We start from the raw sequence: 21,481 nt of genomic DNA, 5'->3' as shown, positions 1-21,481 counted from the left end.
ATGCCCAGCCCATCCCATTCCGGCTGTGGCTCCCCAGCCCCAGTCCCAGTGGGAATTGTGGCTCCCCGGGATGGGTTTGGAGCCGGGACGAGCAGCAGGAGGATAAAAGGCTTTTCCTTTTTCCTGCCCAGCTAAATTTAAACCCGAGCCCCTTTCATGCGCTGGGGACGTAACTGGAAGCAGCTGAGCTGGGAATTCTGCTCCAGAGGCGGCTCCAGGGCTCCCGGGATGGGATGGGAGGGGATGGGATCAATGGGATGGGATGGGATGGAATTAATGGGATGGGATGGGATGGGATGGGATGGGATCAATGGAGTGGGATGAGATGGGATGGAATTAATGGGATGGGATGGGATCGATGGGAAGGGATGGGATCCATGGGATCAATGGGATGGGATGGGATGGGATGGGATCCATGGGATGGGATGGGGTGGGATGGGATCCATGGGGTGGGATGGGGTGGGATGGGATCCATGGGATGGGATGGGGTGGGATGGGATCCATGGGGTGGGATGGGATGGGATCAGCCCAGGGATGGGGCCAAGGCTTGGGGCTGCTCCAGGGCAGCTCCTGGGGCTCTCTGGATCCAGCCCAGGGCTGGCTCAGCCCGGGCATTCCCAGCAGGAATGCAAAGGCAGCTCCACATCCCAAACCAGGAGCGTCCGTGCTGCTTTTCCAGCCCCAGATCCAAGGTTCCAAACCTGCTCCTGAGGGCATGGCTGTGGTCCCTCAGCCAACTCCCCGTTGCAGGTGACAGCAAATCCCAAATTTTGCTCAGTGGAAAAAACTTCAGTTTGGTGAGTACAAAAATAAAATTTAAAGCGGCTTGAAAATAGGATTTCAGGAAAGAGAAGCTTCGAACCAGGAGAAATCCCAATCCCAGGGCAGCTCTGGGAACAGCCCCCAGCAGCACTTCCAGCATCCAATCCATTTTTTTGGGGACAACCAGCTGGGAATTTGCCCCCAGAGGGACAGAGCACCCCTTGCTCCCCCAAACCCCCCGGTTTTCCCGCCTGGCCCAGCCCAGCTCCCCCATCCCTCCCACACTGGGATGGCTGTGCTGGAGCTGGCCCGGGGCTCGCTGCCAGCCCTGGCCAGCGGCTCCTGCTCCTCCCGGCCCTTTGCAGGCCGGGATTTGCTGCTTCCCGAGCCCGGCACCTTCCCTGCTCATCCTGCGGGGGCAGCGGGCCCGGAACAGCGAGAGGAAGGGACGCCAAAAATATCCCGTAATTACAGAGGGCCAGGGCTGGAGCCTGGCCGGGCAGAGGCAGCGCCAGGCTCTGCTCCTCGGGAGCAGCAGGGAGGAACATTTCGGGAAAGATCCTCCATGTCCTGAGCCCCAGAATCCCTGGAGTGGCTGCGGGAATTCCTGAGGGTGTCGGGAAAAGGAGAGAGCCCTGCGAGAGCTCTGGGCAGCCAAACAGCTCTGGCCTGGCCTGGGGTGTCCTGGGGTGTCCTGGGGTGTCCTGGGGTGTCCTGGCCTGGCCTGGGATGTGCTTTTTTGGTGGAAAAATCTGATCCTGAGGCCATTTTTCTGCAAATTCCTATTTCTTTCTTCTCCCACTGGGATGGAGCCCAGGAGCCACAGCAGCAATTCCCGTTTTCAGTTCAGGATGAGGATCCATCTATGGATCCATCCATGGATTCATCCCTTTCTCCATGGATCCATCCATCCATCATCCATCCATCCATCCATCCATCCATCCATCCATCCATCATCCATCCATCCATCCATCCATCCATCCATCCATCCCTTTCTCCATCCATCCATCATCCATGCATCCATGGATTCCATGGATCCCTCCCTCCCTCCCTCACCCCTGCAGTGACTCACAGGGAGCAGCAGCAGCTCCCGGTGAATCACCAGAACTTCCTGATCCAGCCGGATCTGCAGGCAGAGCTCCCCTGGGTGATCCCAGTGTCCCAGCCAGGCCCTGCTCTGCCCAAACAACACCAGGGCCCCGTGCAGAGAAACCTTTCCTGATGATCCCAGGACCTCGGGATGGTCATTGGGATTTCGGGGTCATTGGGATTTCGGGATCCCACTCGGGATGGCTGGGTGATGATTCCTGGTGATCCCCTGATGATTCCCTGATTCCCCACCAAGGCCCTGCCCAGCTGGGAATGGCTCAAACGCCCCGGTACAGCTCAGGAATTGTCCCTCTGCCCGTGCCCTTCCCACGTCCCCAAAATCCCTCTCTTTTTGCCCAGAATTCAGGGATAAATTCCGGCCAGAGCCACCCCGAGCTCCCGGCGGGAGTTTCCTGCCTTGCCCGGGGAAGCAGCACCCTCTGCTGCCCTTCCTGGAATCCCAGTCCCGCTGGAAAACTCGGGGAGGTTTTCCCTCACTGACACTTCCCAGGCACTTCGGCGCACCAGGAACTCGCCGGAATTGCCCAAAATCCCAAATTTTCCTGGGATCCTGCTCCTTCCCAGCTGCCCAGGGCTGAGGCTGGGCCTCCAGAGGTGGGAGAAGCCGCCTGATCCCAGCTCCCAGCTCAGGACAGGACGTGCCCAAACTGGGAGGACTGGGAACAGCAGGCGGTGATGAGGGGCTGGAATGGGTTTTCCTGGGAAAACGTGGATGCTCCATCCCTGGAAGGGTCCAAGGACAGGGCTTGGGGCAGCTTGGGATGGTGGAAGGTGGCTGGCCAGGGCAGGGGATTTAGGATCCCTCCATGCCAGGGGTGGGAATGATTGGGATTTAGGATCCCTCCATTCCTGGAAGTGCCAATGGCCGGGATTTAGGATCCTTGCAATTGGGAATGGCCGGGATTTAGGATCCTTGTATACCAGGGGTGGGAATGGCCGGGATTTAGGATCCCTCCATCCCAAGGGTGGGAATAGCCGGGATTTAGGATCCCTCCATGCCAGGGGTGGGAATGGCTGGGATTTAGGATCCTCCTTGCATCCCAGGGGTGGGAATGGCTGGGATTTAGGATCCCTCCATGCCAGGGGTGGGAATAGCCAGGATTTAGGATCCCTCCATGCCAGGGGTGGGAATAGCCAGGATTTAGGATCCCTCCATGCCAGGGGTGGGAATAGCCAGGATTTAGGATCCCTCCATGCCAAGGGTGGGAATGGCTGGGATTTAGGATCCTTGCATCCCAGGGGTGGGAATGGCTGGGATTTAGGATCCCTCCATCCCAAACCATTCCAGAGCTGTGATCCCAAAGCAGGCCCGGGCTCAGGAAGGTTCTGGCCCCCTGGGCTCTGCAGGGAGGTGCCAGCCCTGCCTGGGCTCTGCAGGGAGGTGCCAGCCCTGCCTGGCAGCTCCGGGGGCTGAGCTCTCCTGCAGGAAAAGCCACAGGAGCCTTTGGGATCCGTGGTTTCCTGGGGATGTTTTCTTTTCCCTCTCCTGGCTCCCGTTTTTCTCCTGCACCTCGGGCGGTTTTGGGGCCGCGTGGGCCGGGCTGGGGAGGGCAGGAAAGGCTGAGATAATGACAGGGGATGGTCCCAGGAATAGAGCTGCCCTGCCCTGGCCAGGAGAGGCTGTTCCAGCTCTTTCCATGGGTTTGGGACAGCGAGGGAGGGGCTGGGGCACAGGGATTGTCCCCATGGATGGAGGATGACAATAGGAACAGCTGAAGTCACCGCATGGATTTAGCTCCCGTCTCTTCCTCTGCTTCCCCCGGTTCCTTTTGGGAACATCAGTCCCTGTTCCCCACCACATCCTGCCCCAAACCAGCCCAGCAGAAAGGGAGAAGCCAGCAGGAATTCCAATCAGGAACCACAGAGCAGCTCCTGGAAATTCAGGGAGATCTCGGGGAATTCTCCTCCAGCAGCTTTCCCTCAGTGTGGGGAAAACTCCTCTGGTCCCAAGAACAGCCTCAGGTGGTGCCAGGAGAGGTTTAGGATGGGTATCAGGGAAAATTCCTTCATGGAAAAGGAGAAAATTCCATGTGGGGAAAACTCTGCTTGTCCCAAGAACGGCCTCAGGTGGTGCCAGGAGAGGTTTAGGATGGGTATAAGGGGAAATTCCTTCATGGAAAAGGGGAAAACTCCATGTGGGGAAAACTCTGCTTGTCCCAAGAACAGCCTCAAGTTCCAGGGAGGTTTAGGATGGGTATCAGGGAAAATTCCTTCATGGAAAGGGGAAAATTCCATGTGGGGAAAACTCTGCCTGTCCCAAGAACAGCCTGAAGTTCCAGGGGAGGTTTAGGATGGGTATCAGGGGAAATTCCTTCATGGAAAGGGGAAAACTCCATGTGGGGAAAACTCTGCTTGTCTCAAGAACAGCCTCAGGTTGTGCCAGGAGAGGTTTAAGATGGGTATCAGGGAAAATTCCTTCATGGAAAAGGGGAAAACTCCATGTGGGGAAAACTCCTCTGGTCCCAAGAACAGCCTGAAGTTCCAGGGAGGTTTAGGATGGGTATCAGGGAAAATTCCTTCATGGAAAGGGAGAAACTCCATGTGGGGAAAACTCTGCTTGTCCCAAGAACGGCCTCAGGTGGTGCCAGGAGAGGTTTAGGATGGATCTTGGGGAAAACTCCTTCATGGAAAAGGGGAAAATTCTATGTGGGGAAAACTCCTCTGGTCCCAAGAACAGCCTGGAGTTCCAGGGAGGTTTAGGATGGGTATCAGGGAAAATTCCTTCATGGAAAAGGGGAAAACTCCATGTGGGGAAAACTCTGCTTGTCCCAAGAACAGCCTCAAGTTCCAGAGAGGTTTAGGATGGATCTCTGGGAAAATTCCACATGGAAAACTCCATGTGGGGAAAACTCCTCTGGTCCCAAGAATGGCCTCAGGTGCCAGGGGACATTTAGGATGGGTATCAGGGAAAATTCCTTCATGGAAAGGGGGAAAACTCCTCTGGTCCCAAGAACAGCCTGGAGTTCCAGGGAGGTTTAGGATGGGTATCAGGGGAAATTCCTTCATGGAAAGAGTTCAAAGCACTTCAACTGTGCCGAGCAGGATTTTTGGGAAATACCCAAGGCCGAGGCTGCTGCAGTCCCAATCCCAAAACCCCCAGGCCTGGGGTGGGTTCAGAGGACCCTGGGGCCAGGGGGAAAGCAGAGGCAGGGCTGGAGCAGGAACATGAGCAGGAACATGAGCAGGAACATGAGCAGGAACATGAGCAGGAACATGAGCAGGAACATGCTTTTATTGAGGAGCGGGTACAGGAGCAGCACGGCCCAGCAGGGAGGGCAGCAGGGGCCTCCCCTGCCCTCCTGGGACATTCCTGGGGATCTGAGCTGGGGACAGCAGGGACAGCAGGGTCAGTAATGCCCACGAGGCCCACGCCGAGCACCAGGGGCTGGGGGTGCTCGGGGGCTGCAGGGGAAAGGCAGGGGGACAGGAGGGAGCCAGGAGGGAGCTCTTCCAGTCAGGATGGGGCAGTGGTCAATGGGAACGGCTCCCACCTGCCCAGGAGTGCTTCATTTCACACCCTGTTCCGTGAGGAATCACTGGGGTGGAGGAAATCAGCACTGGGATCACTGAAATCAGTGCTGGGATCACTGAAATCAGTGCTGGGATCACTGAATCCAGCATTGGGATTGGGGAATTCAGCACTGGGATCAATGAAATCAGCACTGGGATCACTGAATCCAGCACTGGGATCACTGAATCCAGCACTGGGATCAATGAAATCAGCACTGGGATCACTGAAATCAGCACTGGGATTGGGGAATCCAGCACTGGGATCACTGAATTCAGCACTGGGATCACTGAATTCAGCACTGGGATCACTGAATCCAGCACTGGGATCACTGAATCCAGCACTGGGATCAATGAAATCAGCACTGGGATCACTGAAATCAGCACTGGGATCACTGAAATCAGCACTGGGATCACTGAATCCAGCACTGGGATCAATGAAATCAGCACTGGGATCAATGAATCCAGCACTGGGATCACTGAATCCAGCCCTGGGATCACTGAAATCAGCACTGGGATCAGGGAACTGAGCCCCTTGCCAGGGCTGTCCCTCTGTCAGTGACACTGGAGCCACCCAGGGATGGGTGGCACGAGGACAGTGGCTTTACTGGGAGGCCATTCTGGGATGTTTCTGCTGATGGGAGGGAGGAATCAAAGCTTTTTTTAAATTTTTTTTTTTTTGCTCTGCCAGGGAATCCATCCCTGCCTGGAGCACAGCAGCCCAACAGCTCCTGGAATTGGGGCTGGGAGGTCCTGTGGCTCTTTGGAAAAGGCCAAAGTTTGGATTCCTTCAAGCCTGGAGGGGAAAAAAAAACAAAAACAAAAAAAACTCCAATAAAAAGGAACCTGCAATTCCAGGAAGGCTGCTCTGGGAAAAACATCTCCAGGGGAATACACTCAGCAGGTGGTTTATGTACAGAACTCAGCAATTCCACGAGATACACACCAGGGAAAAAAATGGGAATTCTACTCCAGAGGTGCTTCCAGCAGGGCTGTGGTGGCTGCAGGAAGGGGTGACAGGGACACCCAGTGACTCCCTCAGGTGCAGGAGGTGCAATTCTGGCTGTACAAACAGGAACTAAGTGGAAATCCTAGGGAAAACTGCTGGGAGAGGGGCAATGATCCCACTAAAGCTATTCCAGACACAGGATGGGACGGGAGCAGCTCCAAGCACTGATGGTGCTGCCCCAGAGAAGCATTTCCAGCCCTGTCCAAGAGCCAGGGGTGACCCCAGCCCCCAGGGGAGCTGCAGGAGGGACAGAGGGACGGAGCAGGACAGCAGGGACAGGGACAGGCCCAGCAGCCAGAGCTCCTCAGCTTCCTGGGGCTCCCAGACACTTCCAGTCCTCGCGGCCTCACTGAGGCCGAAACTTCCGAGTTCCTCAGAACTGTGGGGACACAGGGCCAGGCCAGGCCAGCCCGGGGTGACCCGCCCTGGGGACACTGCAGAGCCAAGCACGCGGATCCTCCTCTGCTGGGGACGCTGCTGGGGACACCTAGGTGCCCTTGGGAGGGGTCCACTTCAGGCAGCTGGGATCCATGGTCTTGTTGCTGTTGGACCTCTTGGCCTCCTTGGCGATCCACTCATCAATCAGGTCCTGGGGAGAGCAGGGGGGAGGCAGGTTAGGGGTGATCCTGGTGGGGAACCACGCCTGGGACAGCGCCCCAAAGGGGAGGGGGCTCACTCATTAATGCCTCAAAGGAATGGGAAAGGAGCAGCAAAATAACAGCAGAGGAACACCAAAGCAACACCAAAATATCAGCAGAGGAACACCAAAGCAACACCAAAGCAGCACCAAAACAACACCAAAATATCAGCAGAGTAACAGCAAAACAACACCAAAATATCAGCAGAGGAACACCAAAGCAACACCAAAATAACAGCAGAGGAACACCAAAGCAACACCAAAATATCAGCAGAGGAACACCAAAGCAACACCAAAATATCAGCAGAGATAACCAAAACAACACCAAAATACCAGCAGAGATACACCAAAACAACACAAAAGCAACACCAAAACAACACCAAAATATCAGCAGAGGAACACCAAAACAACACCAAAATATCAGCACAATAACAGCAAAGTGACACCAAAGTTGCCCCAAAAGAACAATTTCTCCTCCATGGAGCTTTCTAGAAGCCCTTCAGTCGAGCTCCAAAGGGGCCCCAGGGAAGGGAAAAGGTTTGGGGTTTAAAGCCCTCACCCAGGGATTTATCAGGGGGGGAACAAGCAGGAGCCATGCAGGATCCCATTCACTGCAGGCCAGGGAGGTTTGGGTTGGATTTTAGGGAAAGTTCCTCATCCAGAGGGTGCTGGGCACTGGAGCAGGGAATGGGCACGGCCCTGAGGCTGCCAGACCCCCAGGGGTGTTTGGATGCCCCCGCCAGGGATGCCCAGGGTGGGATTTTGGGGTGTCCTGCAGGGCTCGTTCCTGCCCTGCTGAAGAACAAGGTTGGATCCCCACCTCCTGCTTTACTTGGAGAGGAGAACGAGCAGGGCTGGAGAACCCAAGGAATTCCTGAGTGCAGCAAGGAAAAGGAGGAGAACCCAAGGAATTCCTGACTGCAGCAAGGAAAAGGAGGAGAACCCAAGGAATTCCTGACTGCAGCAAGGAAAAGGAGGAGAACCCAAGGAATTCCTGACTGCAGCAAGGAAAAGGAGGAGAACCCAAGGAAGCCCTGACTCCAACAAGGAAAAGGAGGAATGGAGAACCCAAGAAATTCCTGATTCCAGCAAGGAAAAGGAGGAGAACCCAAGGAAGCCCTGACTCCAACAAGGAAAAGGAGAACCCAAGGAAGCCCTGATTGCAGCAAGAAAAAGGAGGAGAACCCATGGAAGCCCTGATTCCAACAACAAAAAGGAGAACCCAAGGAATCCCTGATTTCAACAAGGAAAAGGAGGAATGGAGAACCCAAGAAATTCCTGATTCCAGCAAGGAAAAGGAGGAGAACCAAAGGAATTCCTGACTGCAGCAAGGAAAAGGAGAACCCAAGGAAGCCCTGATTGCAGCAAGAAAAAGGAGGAATGGAGAACCCAAGGAATCCCTGATTCCAACATGGAAAAGGAGGAGAACCCAAGGAATTCCTGTTTGCAGCAAGGAAAAGGAGAACCCAAGGAATCCCTGATTCCAACAAGGAAAAGGAGGAATGGAGAACCCAAGGAATTCCTGATTCCAGCAAGGAAAAGGAAGAGAACCCATGGAAACCATGATTCCAGCAAGGAAAAGGAGAACCCAAAGAAATTCCTGATTGCAGCAAGGAAAGGAGGAGAACCCAAGGAATTAATGATTGCAGCAAGGAAAGGAGGAGAACCCAAGGAATTCCTGATTCAAACAAGGAAAAGGAGAACCCATGGAAGCCCTGATTCCAACAAGGAAAAGGAGGAGAACCCAAGGAATTCCTGTTTGCAGCAAGGAAAAGGAGGAATGGAGAACCCAAGGAATCCCTGATTCCAACAAGGAAAAGGAGGAATGGAGAACCCAAGAAATTCCTGATTGCAGCAAGGAAAAGGAGGAGAACCCATGGAAGCCCTGACTCCAACAAGGAAAAGGAGAACCCAAGGAAGCCCTGATTGCAGCCAGGAAAAGGAGGAGAACCCATGGAATTCCTGATTCCAGCAAGGAAAAGGAGGAATGGAGAACCCAAGGAATTCCTGACTGCAGCAAGGAAAAGGAGGAATGGAGAACCCATGGAAGCCCTGACTCCAACAAGGAAAAGGAGAAGCCAAGAAATTCCTGATTGCAGCAAGGAAAAGGAGAACCCAAGGAATTCCTGATTCCAACAAGGAAAAGGAGGAGAACCCATGGAAGCCCTGACTCCAACAAGGAAAAGGAGAACCCAAGGAAGCCCTGATTGCAGCAAGAAAAAGGAGGAGAACCCATGGAAGCCCTGATTCCAACAACAAAAAGGAGAACCCAAGGAATCCCTGATTTCAACAAGGAAAAGGAGGAATGGAGAACCCAAGGAATTCCTGATTGCAACAAGGAAAAGGAGAACTCAAGGAAGCCCTGATTCAAACAAGGAAAAGGAGGAATGGAGAACCCAAGAAATTCCTGATTCCAGCAAGGAAAAGGAGGAGAACCCATGGAAACCATGATTCCAGCAAGGAAAAGGAGAACCCAAAGAAATTCCTGATTGCAGCAAGGAAAGGAGGAGAACCCAAGGAATTAATGATTGCAGCAAGGAAAGGAGGGCAACCCAAGGAATTCCTGATTTCAACAAGGAAAAGGAAGAGAACCCATGGAAACCCTGATTGCAGCAAGGAAAAGGAGAACCCAAGGAATTAATGTTTGCAGCAAGGAAAAGGAGGAATGGAGAACCCAAGGAATCCCTGATTCCAACATGGAAAAGGAGGAGAACCCAAGGAATTCCTGTTTGCAGCAAGGAAAAGGAGAACCCAAGGAATCCCTGATTCCAACAAGGAAAAGGAGAAGAACCCAAGGAATTCCAACAAGGAAAAGGAGGAATGGAGAACCCAAGGAATCCCCGATTGCAGCAAGGAAAAGGAGGAGAACCAAAGGAATTCCAACAAGGAAAAGGAGGAGGTGGAGGGAGGTGCCCCAGGCTCACCTGTCTCTTGAGGACCAGGTGTTTGCCCTTCCAGTACTTGAGCATCTGCAGGGCCTGCAGGGTGCTGACGATGTCCACGGGGTTCACAGCGGTCTCCTGGCTGATCTCTGCAATCAGAGCCCCCCAGAGCCTCTGACACAGCCCCAGAGCCCTGGGCCAGCGCCAGCTCGGTGCCATCCCCTCAGGAATGTGGGACTGGCCAGGGCTGCAGGGGTTTGGGGTCTGGAACAAATCCCCTGAGGGAAGATGCAATCCTGCTTTTCCACATCCCCACAGGAAAACTCCACGTCCTCCCAGGTGCCACCAACAGAGAAACGCCATCAAAAAAAGGCCAAATATTCTCAATATTGGCTGCTGGAGCCGTTTTTGGTTAAAATTAATATTCTAATACACAGCAGGGTAAAGCTTTTTGCTGAATCTTTTGAAAACTGCAGGTTTTTTTCCATCAAGCAGCCAATTCATCCTTCAAAATGCTTCAAATTTCAGCCATTCCCAACACCCCATGGAACTCAGTGCTCTCCACCAACACCTGGGTGGGTGAGGCAGGCCTGAGAGGCTCAGGGATGATCCCAAACCCCCCCTGACCTTTGATGGAGATCTCCTTGCCCTGGAAGTTGTGCAGGTAGCGCAGCAGAACCTCCTTCCAGTAGCTCCTGTAGCTGATCAGGCCCAGGTCGGACAGGGGACGCTCTGGGGAACCAACTTTTTCCTCTACTTTAGACAGCAAATAACCTAAAAAAATATAGAAATAACCACATTTAAACGACTCAGGAATGAGCCAGGATGGAAGCTGCTCCAGCAGCAGCAGCAGCCAGGTGAGATTTCCTGGTGGAGCTGGAGGAATTTTTGGCCAGAATTTCCCCCCACACTCACTGAAGTCAATGAGCATTTTGCCATAGCCTTGTCTCATGTACTGGGGCATGGTCAGGATGCAGGACACGTTGTAGTTGAGGAAGGAATTCTTCTCCTGGAAACAAGGGCAGACAGGAAGGAACTCAGAATTTTTATTCTTTTAGCTGTTTTATTTAAAAAGAAATCACTGTGATTTCTTTTAAAATTTATTTAATATTTATTTTTATTTTAATATTTATTATTAATATTATTTATTTTCATGCATTTTTCTCCACATTCCTTCCCAGTTTCTTTCTCCCTAATGAAGACACCACTCTGCTCCCTGGCAACTCCAATTCCTTGGAGCTGGTTTGGTTTTTGCTGGGAATGAGAAAAGACAGAGCAGCACAGCACCAGCAATCCCTCAGCAAACACAACAACCCCTGCAGCTCAGCCTTGGACTCTCACCTGCTCCTAAAAGCAGCAAATCCTGAGGCTGCCCAAGGGATTCAGTGCTGATGAGGGGGCCCTAAATTCCATTTTAGTGAGGTGGGGGATGAATGTTCTCCACTGACCTTGGAGAAATACCCAATCAGGTGGCAGCCAGTGTTGTCAGCCTCTGTCATGACGTAGAAGAGGAAGGGTTCCACATCATAATAGAGGGTTTTGTGGTCCAGGAAAAGCTTTGCCAGCAGACACAGGTTCTGACAGTAGATCTGGGCACAGAAAAGAGATGCAGGTGTTTACTCCACTGGGATACCCCAAGATCCAAGGTGTTTACTCCACTGGGATACCCCAAGATGAGGTGTTTATTCCATTGGGATACCCCAAGATGAGGTGTTTGTTTATTCCTTGGGGTACCCCAAGATGCAGGTGTTTATTCCATTGGGATACCCCAAGATGAGGTGTTTGTTTATTCCTTGGGGTACCCCAAGATGCAGGTGTTTATTCCATTGGGATACCCCAAGATGAGGTGTTTGTTTATTCCTTGGGGTACCCCAAGATGCAGGTGTTTATTCCATTGGGATACCCCAAGATGAGGTGTTTGTTTATTCCTTGGGGTACCCCAAGGTGCAGGTGTTTATTCCATTGGGATACCCCAAGATGCAGGTGTTTACTCCACTGGGATACCCCAAGATGCAGGTGTTTATTCCATTGGGATACCCCAAGGTGCAGGTGTTTATTCCATTGGGATACCCCAAGATGCAGGTGTTTATTCTATTGGGATACCCCAAGATGCAGGTGTTTGTTTATTCCACTGGGATACCCCAAGATGCAGGTGTTTATTCCATTGGGATACCCCAAGATGCAGGTGTTTACTCCACTGGGATACCCCAAGATGCAGGTGTTTATTCTATTGGGATACCCCAAGATGCAGGTGTTTACTCCAGTGGGATACCCCAAATGTGGGCAAAACCACCTGGGAAAGGACAAAAGCCCCTCAGAACCATCTGAGAAATGATGAGGAAACAGAGCAGCTGGGCCAGGAAACAATTCCAGTGGGGATGGAGCCTGGGTCCTGCCCCTCACCTCTGCTGGCTGAGACACACAGGGAGCTGCTGGAGCACCACAGGAGCAGCAGCAAAACTCCCACAGGAACGGCCCAACTGCAGCAGCCCCTCTGTGAGCAGGGCCACGGGGCCACCCTGGCTGTCCCCAGGGCCACCCTGGCTGTCCCCAGGGCCACCCTGGCCATCCCCAGGCCCACCCTGGCCATCCCCAGGCCCACCCTGGCCCCACTCACCTTGTTTTTCTTGCCATCCACCTCGAAGACGGAGATGGAGCCCTTGCGGTAGATCTCGTCCCCCGGGGGGTGCTTCCAGACACACTTGGCCTGGGACAGGGACAGAACGGGGCTGTCACTGCTGGCCTGGGGACAGGGAACTGCAGCCTGCTGTCACACACTGCCACGTGCACAGGCTGAGCCTGCCTGGGCCCTCTCTGGTCCCACAGCAGCATTCCCGGTGGGACTGAGCTGTTCCCTGACCCCACAGCAGCATTCCCAGCGGGACTGAGCCCCACCTAATCCCAGAGCAGCCTCCCCAGCAGGACTGAACTGTTCCCTGACCCCACAGCAGGACTGAGCCATTCCCTGACCCCACAGCAGCATTTCCAACAGGAAGGAGCTCTCCCTGACCCCATAGCAGGACTCCCAGCAGGACTGAGCCCTCTCTGACCCCAAAGCAGCATTCCCAGCGGGACTGAGCCTTCCCTGACCCCAGAGCAGGATTGAGCCCTCCCTGACCCCAGACCACCCTCCCCAGTGGGACTGAGCCCCACCTAAACCCAGAGCAGCCTCCCCAGCAGGACTGAGCTGTTCCCTGACCCCACAGCAGCACTGAGCCCTCCCTGACCCCAGAGCAGCATTCCCAGTGGGACTGAGCCCTCCCTGACCCCAGAGCACCCTCCCCAGCAGCACTGAGCCATTCCAGGGTCCCTCAGCACCCTCCCCAGCAGCACTGAGCCATTCCATGGTCCCACAGCACCCTCCCCAGCAGCACTGAGCCCTGCCTGACCCCAGAGCAGCCTCCCCAGCAGCACTGTGCTGTTCCAGGACCCCAGAGCAGCCTCCCCAGCAGCACTGTGCCGTTCCATGGTCCCTCAGCAGCCTCCCCAGCAGGACTGAGCCCTCCCTGACCCCAGAGTGGCCTCCCCAGCAGCACTGAGCCCTCCCTGAGCCCAGAGCACCCTCCCCAGCAGCACTGTGCCATTCCAGGACCCCAGAGCAGCATTCCCAGCAAGCCTGAGCCCTCCCTGACCTCACAGCAGCCTCCCCAGCAGCACTGTGCCATTCCCTGACCCCAGAGCAGCCTCCCCAGCAGGCCTGGCCCCAGCCCTCACCATGTGCCTACGCAGGATGGTCTGGCTCTTCATGTACTTGAGGCAGAACTCGCACATGTAGAGGCGGCCGAGGCGCGCGTACTCCTCGGGGTAGGGCGAGTGGTACCACGTGTCCAGCTCGTAGCGCCCAAACGCGATGGTCTTGATCATGTTGCTGCCCTCGGTGATCTGCCCCTGCAGCCTCAGCTTCTCCTGCCCCAGGGGGAAAGCAGGCTGAGCCAAAAAAGTGAATTCCGAGCAGCAAGGGGGGAATTGGGATTGGTTTTCCTGGAGGAAATCCGGTTTGGGTTTTTTTTTTAATTTGTTTTTTCATTCAATTCCTACAGCTCCTCGCCACTCCTGGTCCTTTCCTGATGCCCAGGGACAGGACATGAGTGCTGTGAGGAGCAGCTGAGGGAGCTGGGGGTGTTTATCCTGGAGAAAGGGATCAGGAGAGGCCTCCTGGCTCTCCATAACCCCAATAGGAGAATGCAGCCAGGCTCTGCTCCCAGGGAACAACAGGACAGGAGGACACAGCTCCCAGCTGTGCCAGGCTGCACAGGAGGAGGAATTTCCTCCCAAAAAAGAGGGATTGGGAATTGGAAGGGGCTGCCCAGGGAAGTGTCCCCGTCCCTGGAGGTGTTTAGAAGAGCCTGGATGTGGCACTTGGTGACAGGGTGGTGTCAGGTCACGGGTGGCACTGGATGAGCTCAGAGGGCTTTTCCAGCCCAGTCCATCCTGTGGCTCTGTGACACAGCCCAGGGCTCTGCCCCAGGTGCCCCAGCTGTCCCAGGAAAGCATCAAAGGATCCTTTGATACCTCTCTGGAATGAGATGTGGCTTTGGGAGGCTCCTCAGGAGCTTCAGCAACACCACCAGCCCCTGAACTCAGTCACAGGCTAAGGCTGAGGTGGCTTTTGCTGTCACCAGCCCTCAGCAGGGACACTGAAACTGCCACTGTCCCCTGGGAGCACCCCTGGAATGTCACCACACATTCCTGAGTGCAGAGCTCAGCTCCAGCACTCCCTGGGGACAGCTGGCACTCACCCCCAGCCTGGGCTGGCTGTGTTGGCCTGGAGCTGCTGCCCAGCTCCCTGTGCTGCCTGACAGGTCCCACGGAGCCTGGGGACATAGCTGGGGCAGGGTCTCACCGGGTCCCAGAGCCCCTGGGGCTGTGCTGGGGCAGGGTCTCACAGAGCCCTTGGGGCAGGGTCTCACCAGGTCCCACAGAGCCCAGGGCTGTGCTTGGGGCTGTGCTTGGGGCAGGGTCTCACCAGGTCCCAGAGCTCCTGGGGCAGGGTCCCACAGAGCCCCTGGGGCAGGGTCTCACCAGGTCCCACAGAGCCCAGGGCTGCCCCTGGGGCAGGGTCTCACAGAGCCCACAGAGCCCAGGGCTGTGCCTGGAGCTGTGCCTGGGGCAGGCTCTCACCAGGTCCCACAGAGCCCCAGGGCTGTGCTTGGGTCAGGCTCTCACCAGGTCCTCGGAGGCGCGGGCCTGGGCCCTGCGGAACAGCTCCAGGTCGTACTCGCTGGTCAGGTTCTCCAGGAGAGGCTCCCTGGTGTTGCCATAGGTCTGCCTGTGCTCCTGGAAAAACACAGCACAGCTGCTGGATCCTGATTCCAGCTGGGAATGCTGCAGGATGACTGGGAGAGCCAGACTCCATGCCAGGGGGAATGACAGGATGGAATTCCTGCCTTTACCATGTATTTCTCCTTCTGCTCCTTGCTGAGCCCCGAGTTCCTCTTCTTCCTGAGCTCAGCCACCTTCTCCTTGTACCTCAGCTGCCTCTCTGTGGGGGCCTGAAAGAAACCCCAGGTGGGGCCTTGAGAGGCTTCAGCCCCTCCAAAGCTCCCCCTTCCCTGCCCACCCCAAAGAATTCCATGCTGGCTGCCATTCCTTGGGGTGTGAGGCAGATCCTCTGCTAATCACAGGGCACTGCAGCTGCAGCCCAGGAATGCAAAGCAGGAAATTTTCCTTCCCACCACAGGACAGGGTGAGCTCTGTGCTGGGGAACAGCTCCCAGCTGACTCAGGGACTGGGAAATGTCATTGCCCTGGTTTGGCTCTCTGCTGCTTACTCAGAGGGAAATTGCAGTTTACAGCTCTGCAGGAATTCCCTGGTCCTGCACATCCAAACTCAGGGGAAGGATCATCCCCAGAACACAGCTCTGCTCCCACATCTCTGAGGGGATCCAGGGAACTCCCCCTCTGGAATGGCAGCTGGGCAGGCTCAGGACTGCCCCAGCAGCTCCCAGGATGTGGAGAAGGGAGCCCAGGCCCCAATCCCTGTGCTGGGAGCTGGGAGCTGGGGCTGTGGCCTCACCTGGTGCCTGGTGGCGTGCCTGTTGTTGTCATCCTGCCTGTGGGCCAGCATCCGCTCCTCAATCTGCTTGTCCCGGCTCTGTGCTCGCACCTGGAGGCCAAAATTCACCTGTCAGGGCTGCAGCCACCTCCTGTCACCCCCTGCCCCTCCAGGTGTGGCACACAAACGCTGCTGCCTCACAGCCAAGCACAGCAGCAGGCAGGGGGGAGCAGTTTGCTGATCACACATCACAAGGCTCAACATTTTACCCTAAAAATCCCAAAGGAGGAGAAATCAGAAGGCAGAACCATTCAGGTTTACCTTGCACTCATCTGCTGAGAGGTTGTGGTAGAGAGGGCACCCCGAGATGGAGAAGTGGCGCTCGTGCTTCCCGGTCAGGTGTCCTGCAAAGCGTCAGGAAAACAACAAAACCTGTGAGGAATGGTCCCAAAGAGGTGGAGGACATCTCCCACATGGGCAGATCTGCCCCAGGACCACTGACAGGGACAGGAGAAGGAAAATTCCTGGTTTAAAAAGGAAGGGAAACCTTTCTCACTGTAAGCCAAAGCAGCCAGGGATGGGAGTGCAATAGTTTGGCACTGAAATCCTGTTTCTGGCAAAAACCAATTCCTTCCCCACAAATCTGGAAAGTTTCCTCCCCCAACTATGCTCACCCTCCTGTCTGCTCCCTCAGGATCACTGGCAGGGGGATAGGAAGAGGAAACTTCCTGGTTTAAAAAGGAAGGGGGCATTCCCTGCCCCTCACACTAAGCCAAAGCAGCCAGGGATGGGAGTGCAATAATTTGGCACTGAAATCCTGTTTCTGGCAAAAACCAATTCCCTGCCCACAAACCTGGGACTTTTCCTCCCACACCTATGGTCACCCTCCTATCTGGTTCCTCATCCCAAACCACAAAACCCCTCCAGGAGCACCATCCCTGTACTTATGCCTCACATCCCATCTCCAGACCTGCTCCTTGGCATTCCTGCCCCCAATTCCCTGTTTGTTCTCGGGACCCACAGCACCCAAAGCAGCGGCCCCAGAGCAGGGCTGCCGAGGCCAGGGCCTCACCCAGGGAGTTGCAGCCGGGCGTGGGACACTTCATGTTGAAGTTGTAGCTCTCGTGGAAGCGGCGGCGCTTAGGCCGGTGCGAGAGGTCGCTGCCCGAGTCCTTCATGGACATGTCCTTGGCCAGGCTCTCGTCGTGGGACACGTTGGGGCTGGAGATGTCGATGTCGGACTCCGAGGAGGGCGCGTTGCCCGTGGGCGTGCGGGGCGGGGACTCGTCGTGCTCTGCCGCGTTCTTGGTGTCTGGGCAGGGGCACAGGGGACGGAGCTCAGGGGAGAGACCCCTAAAATCGCTCCCAAAAACGCCTGAGGGGCTGCACGGAGCCTCTCCCACCCTGGGAGCAGCATTCCCTGCCCCTGTGGGTGCCAACAGAGCATTCCCTACCCCTGTGGGCACCAATGCAGCATTCCCTGCCCCTGTGGGCACTAACAGAGCATTCCCTGCTGTGGGTGCCAGTGCAGCATTCCCTGCCCCTGTGGGTGCCAATAGAGCATGCCCTGCCCCTGTGGGCACTAACAGAGCATTCCCTGCCCCTGTGGGCACCAATGCAGCATTCCCTGCCCCTGTGGGCACTAACAGAGCATTCCCTGCCCCTGTGGGCACCAATGCAGCATTCCCTGCCCCTGTGGGCACTAACAGAGCATTCCCTGTCCCTGTGGGCACCAATGCAGCATTCCCTGCCCCTGTGGGCACTAACAGAGCATTCCCTGTCCCTGTGGGCACTAACAGAGCATTCCCTGTCCCTGTGGACCCCAGTGCAGCATTCCCTGCCCCTGTGGGTACCTCTGTCTGAGAAGTCCACGGCCTGCTCGGTCTCGGAGCCCGAGGAGCGGGTCTGGCGCAGCGGGTATTTCTTGGGGGTGACGGGAGCCGGCTGCTGCTGGCTGCGCGTCACCCTCCGCGTGGAGTACACCGGCTCGTCCGGCCCGAACGGCGCCGCGCTCCGCACCGGGCTGGAGTCTGCACACACGGGGGAAACGCAGAGTTACACAGGGGGACACTGCGGGGGGACACCACAGTCACACCACAGGAACCATGAGGACACCCTGGTCACACCACAGGGACACTGTGGGGACACCACGGGAACACCACGACACACCATGGGGACACCACAAGAACCACAGAGACACCACAGGAACCATGGGGACACCACAGTCACACCACAGGGACACCGTGGGGACACCACGACACACCATGGGGACACCACAAGAACCACAGAGACACCACAGGAACCATGGGGACTGTACAGTTTCTCTAGGGGGACACCACACTCACACCGTGGAGACACTACAGTTACACCATGAGGACACCACAGTCACACCGTGGAGAAGCCATGGGGACACCACAGTCACACCACAGTCACACTGTGGCACCCACAGGTCCCCCCTGCCCCACACTGACTAACGCCCCAGGCTTCTGTCCTGCCCATGTCACCATGCTCTGGCCTTGCCTGATAAAATCTCAGGACACTTGGAGCAATCTGGAGTGCCACCAGCTTTCTCCGGGTTTAACAACTTAATTAACCCGTAATTACCGCCCAGCTCCCATTTGGAGAAGCAAAGATCCCTCAGTTTAGATAAGAACCATCAGTGTTTAGATAAGAACTCATAACCCTTGGGAACAGCAGGATTGCCTGTGGAGTGGAGCTGCACCTGGGATTCTGTGTGTGGGGCTGCAAGAGCCTTCAGGTTTAATGAGGAGTTGAGCCCCAGTTTTAGGAAAAGCCTTATCCTGGTTTAAAGAGAAGCTTTTCCCTGGTTTAAGGGGGAGCCTTTCCCTGGTTTAAGGGGGAACTTTTCACCAGTTTAAGGAAGAGCCTTGCCCTGGTTTAAGGAAGATCCTTTCCCCAGTTTAAGGAAGAGCCTTGCCCTGGTTTAAGGAGGAGCCTTTCCCTGGTTTAAGGAGGATCCTTTCCCCAGTTTAAGGAAGAGCCTTGCGCTGGTTTAAGGAGGAGCCTTTCCCCGGTTTAAAGAAGAACCTTTCCCCATTTTCAGGGGAGCCCTGCTGTACCCTGTGAGCTCTGGCTGAGCCTTTCCCTGGTTTAAAGAAGAACCTTTCCCCAGTTAATGAGGAGCCTTTCCCCAGTTTAAAGAAGAGCCTTTCCCCAGTTAATGAGGAGCCTTTCCCCAGTTAATGAGGAGCCCCCCGTACCCTGGGAGCTCTGGCTGAGGCGGGCCGAGGAGCGGGTGACGCGGGCGGATCTCCGGGAGGTGCCGTCGCTCTCGGAGCTGTCCGTGTGCTCGGGGTCCGTGGAGAAATCCGAGTCCTCCGTCCCATCCGAGCTGCTGCCCGCGTTCCTCTGCAACGGCACACACTGCACTCAAGTACTGTACTTACTGCTAAAACCACAAAAAACGAGTGAGTATTTTGCATTCTCCCAGCTGCAAGAGTGATCTGTGTGGTTTATGCCAAGTCAAGGACTCTTTTTTCCCTTTCTTTTTGCGTCTCCTGCTCTGTCAGTGAGGAGTTTCCAAAGCAACATGGGACAGATGATCCCTCACAGCCAAAGGGATATTCCCAGCACAGGGTGCCATTCCCAGGATACAAACTGCAGGAATTATCAAAATTATCCCAAAGCAGGGGCAGCAATCTGGATGTCAGAAGGGGGTCTGGCATCAGTCAGCAATTGCAATATATTCTCCTTTCTCTTTCTTTATCACCTTTATTTAACACTATTACAGCATTTTACATCATTTCTCATTATTAAGCAATTCATACTCCAATCTAAAACCTTTAATTTTGTTCCCCCCCTCCCGTTTCCAGGCTGGTGCCTGATTTCCAAGTGCGGTTAAAGGCTAACACCGTAAGGGGACACCGGGGGTAGCGGCAGGTGCTGGGGGGCGGCTGCGGGAGCGCGGAGCGGGCAGGCCCGTGGGGGGGCGGCGATGGCGGCGGCCGTGAAGGGAGCGGGGGCGCGGCCGCCATGAGGGGACGGGGGCGCGGCCGCCATGAGGGGACGGGGGCGGGGGCTGTGCCTCGCGCCGGTGGCGGGAGCGCGGCCCCCGCGCCGCTTTGTTTTGCACCCAGCGGAGCCGCGCGGGCCCCAGCCAATCACAGCGCGTGTGGGCGGGACCGAAAGGGAGGCCTACCAATGGCAGCTCGAGGCGCAAAAAGGCGGGCCCCACCGAGCGTGATTGACAGCAAGCGGCAGCCAATCAGCGCGAGGCTTGCTCCCACGGCAACGCCAAACGGGGGGGGGGCCGCGGCGCGGTGGGGGAAGGGAGAAACAAGGCTAGCGCGGGGAGGTGACCGTTGGGGGCGGAGATGGACAGCAGCAATAGCCAATCAGCGGTCAGACCGGCATGGAGATCCACCCAATAGACGGCCAGCTCTCCGAGCGCGTGTCCAATCGGAAACGGCAAGGGGCGGGCCCGGCTGCCCGCGCGGGGGAGGGGAAACGGTAGCCGTTGGGGGTGATGAGTGACAGGCACAGCGGCCAATCAGCGCGCGGCCTGCTAGTGCTCCAGCCAATCAGAGGGCGCGGGAGGCGAGCGCTGGGGGCTCAAGGCCGCTATTTTTCCCCCAGTTTTGGAGCCGGGAGAAGGCGCGGAGTGGGTGGGGAAGGGTAGAAAGCAGCGGCCCGAGCCCGCCAGTCTCCCCGCCGGCCGCCTCCCCCGTTTCCCTGCCGTGCTCACCTTCCTGCGCTGCATCCTAGGCGGGGGCAGCGAGGTTGCCTGGTCCCCGGCGCCCGCGGCCCGCGAAGCGGCGGTGGCCGCCGCGGTGTTGCTGCTGGCGGACTCCGTGGTGACAGCCGTGTCTCCCGCCTTGCGGCACGTCTGCTCCTGCGGCGCCAGCCCCGCTCCCGCCGCCGCCAGCCGCTGATCCCTGCTCGGTCCCTCACGCTTCCGCCGGGACGCGGCCCACACCCCCGTCACGTGACCGCGCGCCATCTTGGAGCCGGGCAGGCGCCGCCGACACTGAAGCCGCGCGCCGCCATCTTTGATTGGGTTAGCGGGCGCCATCTTTGATGAGGGCACGAGGCCGGCGGGGCGCAGCGCGTCCGTTACCGAGGCCGCCGTGTTGAGTGTGGGCAGCGCCGAACTGAGGCGGAGGAGCTCCCAGAGCTCCCTCGTGGCGTGAAGCCTCGAGAATTGCAGCACTGGCAGCTCCTCCGTGGATTCTGCCGGAAGTGGTGCCCTGGAGGTGGGATGTGTGGCCCGGGGATTGTGAATTGTGTTGGAATTCCCGTAAGGATGAGAGGAACTGTGAAGGACAAAGTGCCATGGCGGGGGTTCGTCCCTCCCTCGCCAAAGTGCTTTCGTGACTCGCTGCTCCCCGGCCCTACCGAGCCCGGGAACCTCTCAGAGGCGCGGCTCGGAGCAGCGGGGCCTTGGGAAGGGTAGAACCGATCCCGGCCGCAAGCCGGCACCTCCGCCCCGCCGAGTTCGAACCGGGTCGGGGCCGGCGGAAGGACCCCAGAAGGCCCCGCTCGGTGTCGCACAAAGTAGGCGGAGCCTCTCTCCGAGATCACCAATCAGAGCCTGTTCCTGTACCCCGCCCCCTCAGCACA

The 21,481-nt window shown here is 56.5% G+C and overlaps 1 protein-coding gene across 3 annotated transcripts; it reads right to left on the bottom strand.

Moving 5' to 3' along the window:
* Positions 1-5,086: 5,086 nt before the first annotated feature.
* On the bottom strand, positions 5,087-20,860 carry KAT7 (lysine acetyltransferase 7). Of its 3 annotated transcripts, none has more exons than XR_011683009.1 (16): positions 20,607-20,860; positions 19,123-19,270; positions 17,755-17,931; positions 16,974-17,213; positions 16,223-16,305; positions 15,923-16,012; positions 15,301-15,399; positions 15,074-15,184; positions 13,622-13,813; positions 12,525-12,614; positions 11,356-11,496; positions 10,823-10,916; positions 10,535-10,681; positions 9,950-10,056; positions 5,713-6,977; positions 5,087-5,438 (listed from the first exon to the last, which is right to left on the bottom strand). XR_011683009.1 is itself a non-coding variant. In XM_071450998.1 (15 exons), exons 1-15 carry the CDS (start codon positions 20,619-20,621, stop codon positions 6,876-6,878), a joined length of 1,836 nt encoding a protein of 611 aa, XP_071307099.1. In that variant the 5' UTR covers positions 20,622-20,860; the 3' UTR covers positions 5,087-6,875. The 3 variants fall into 3 exon arrangements, 1 of the variants encoding a protein (XP_071307099.1); XR_011683010.1 differs by having other exon boundaries at positions 5,755-6,977; XM_071450998.1 differs by having other exon boundaries at positions 5,087-6,977.
* Between the last annotated feature and the right edge of the window lie 621 nt (positions 20,861-21,481).

Source organism: Agelaius tricolor, unplaced genomic scaffold (genome assembly GCF_023055355.1).
Source record: "Agelaius tricolor isolate 1412-34295 unplaced genomic scaffold, bAgeTri1.0.p SCAF_31, whole genome shotgun sequence".
NCBI lineage: Eukaryota > Metazoa > Chordata > Aves > Passeriformes > Icteridae > Agelaius > Agelaius tricolor.
This window is presented reverse-complemented; position numbering and strand designations above follow the sequence as displayed.

What these genes read in the sequence shown, in the direction of transcription:
- KAT7 (XM_071450998.1), bottom strand. An exon ending in GCCCGGCTGCAACTCCCTGG is followed by an intron (nt 16,306 to 16,973) that starts GTGAGGCCCTGG and finishes GACGCTTTGCAG; the next exon opens with GACACCTGACCGGGAAGCAC. An exon ending in ACCTGGTCCTCAAGAGACAG is followed by an intron (nt 6,978 to 9,949) that starts GTGAGCCTGGGG and finishes TGCTCTCCCCAG; the next exon opens with GACCTGATTGATGAGTGGAT.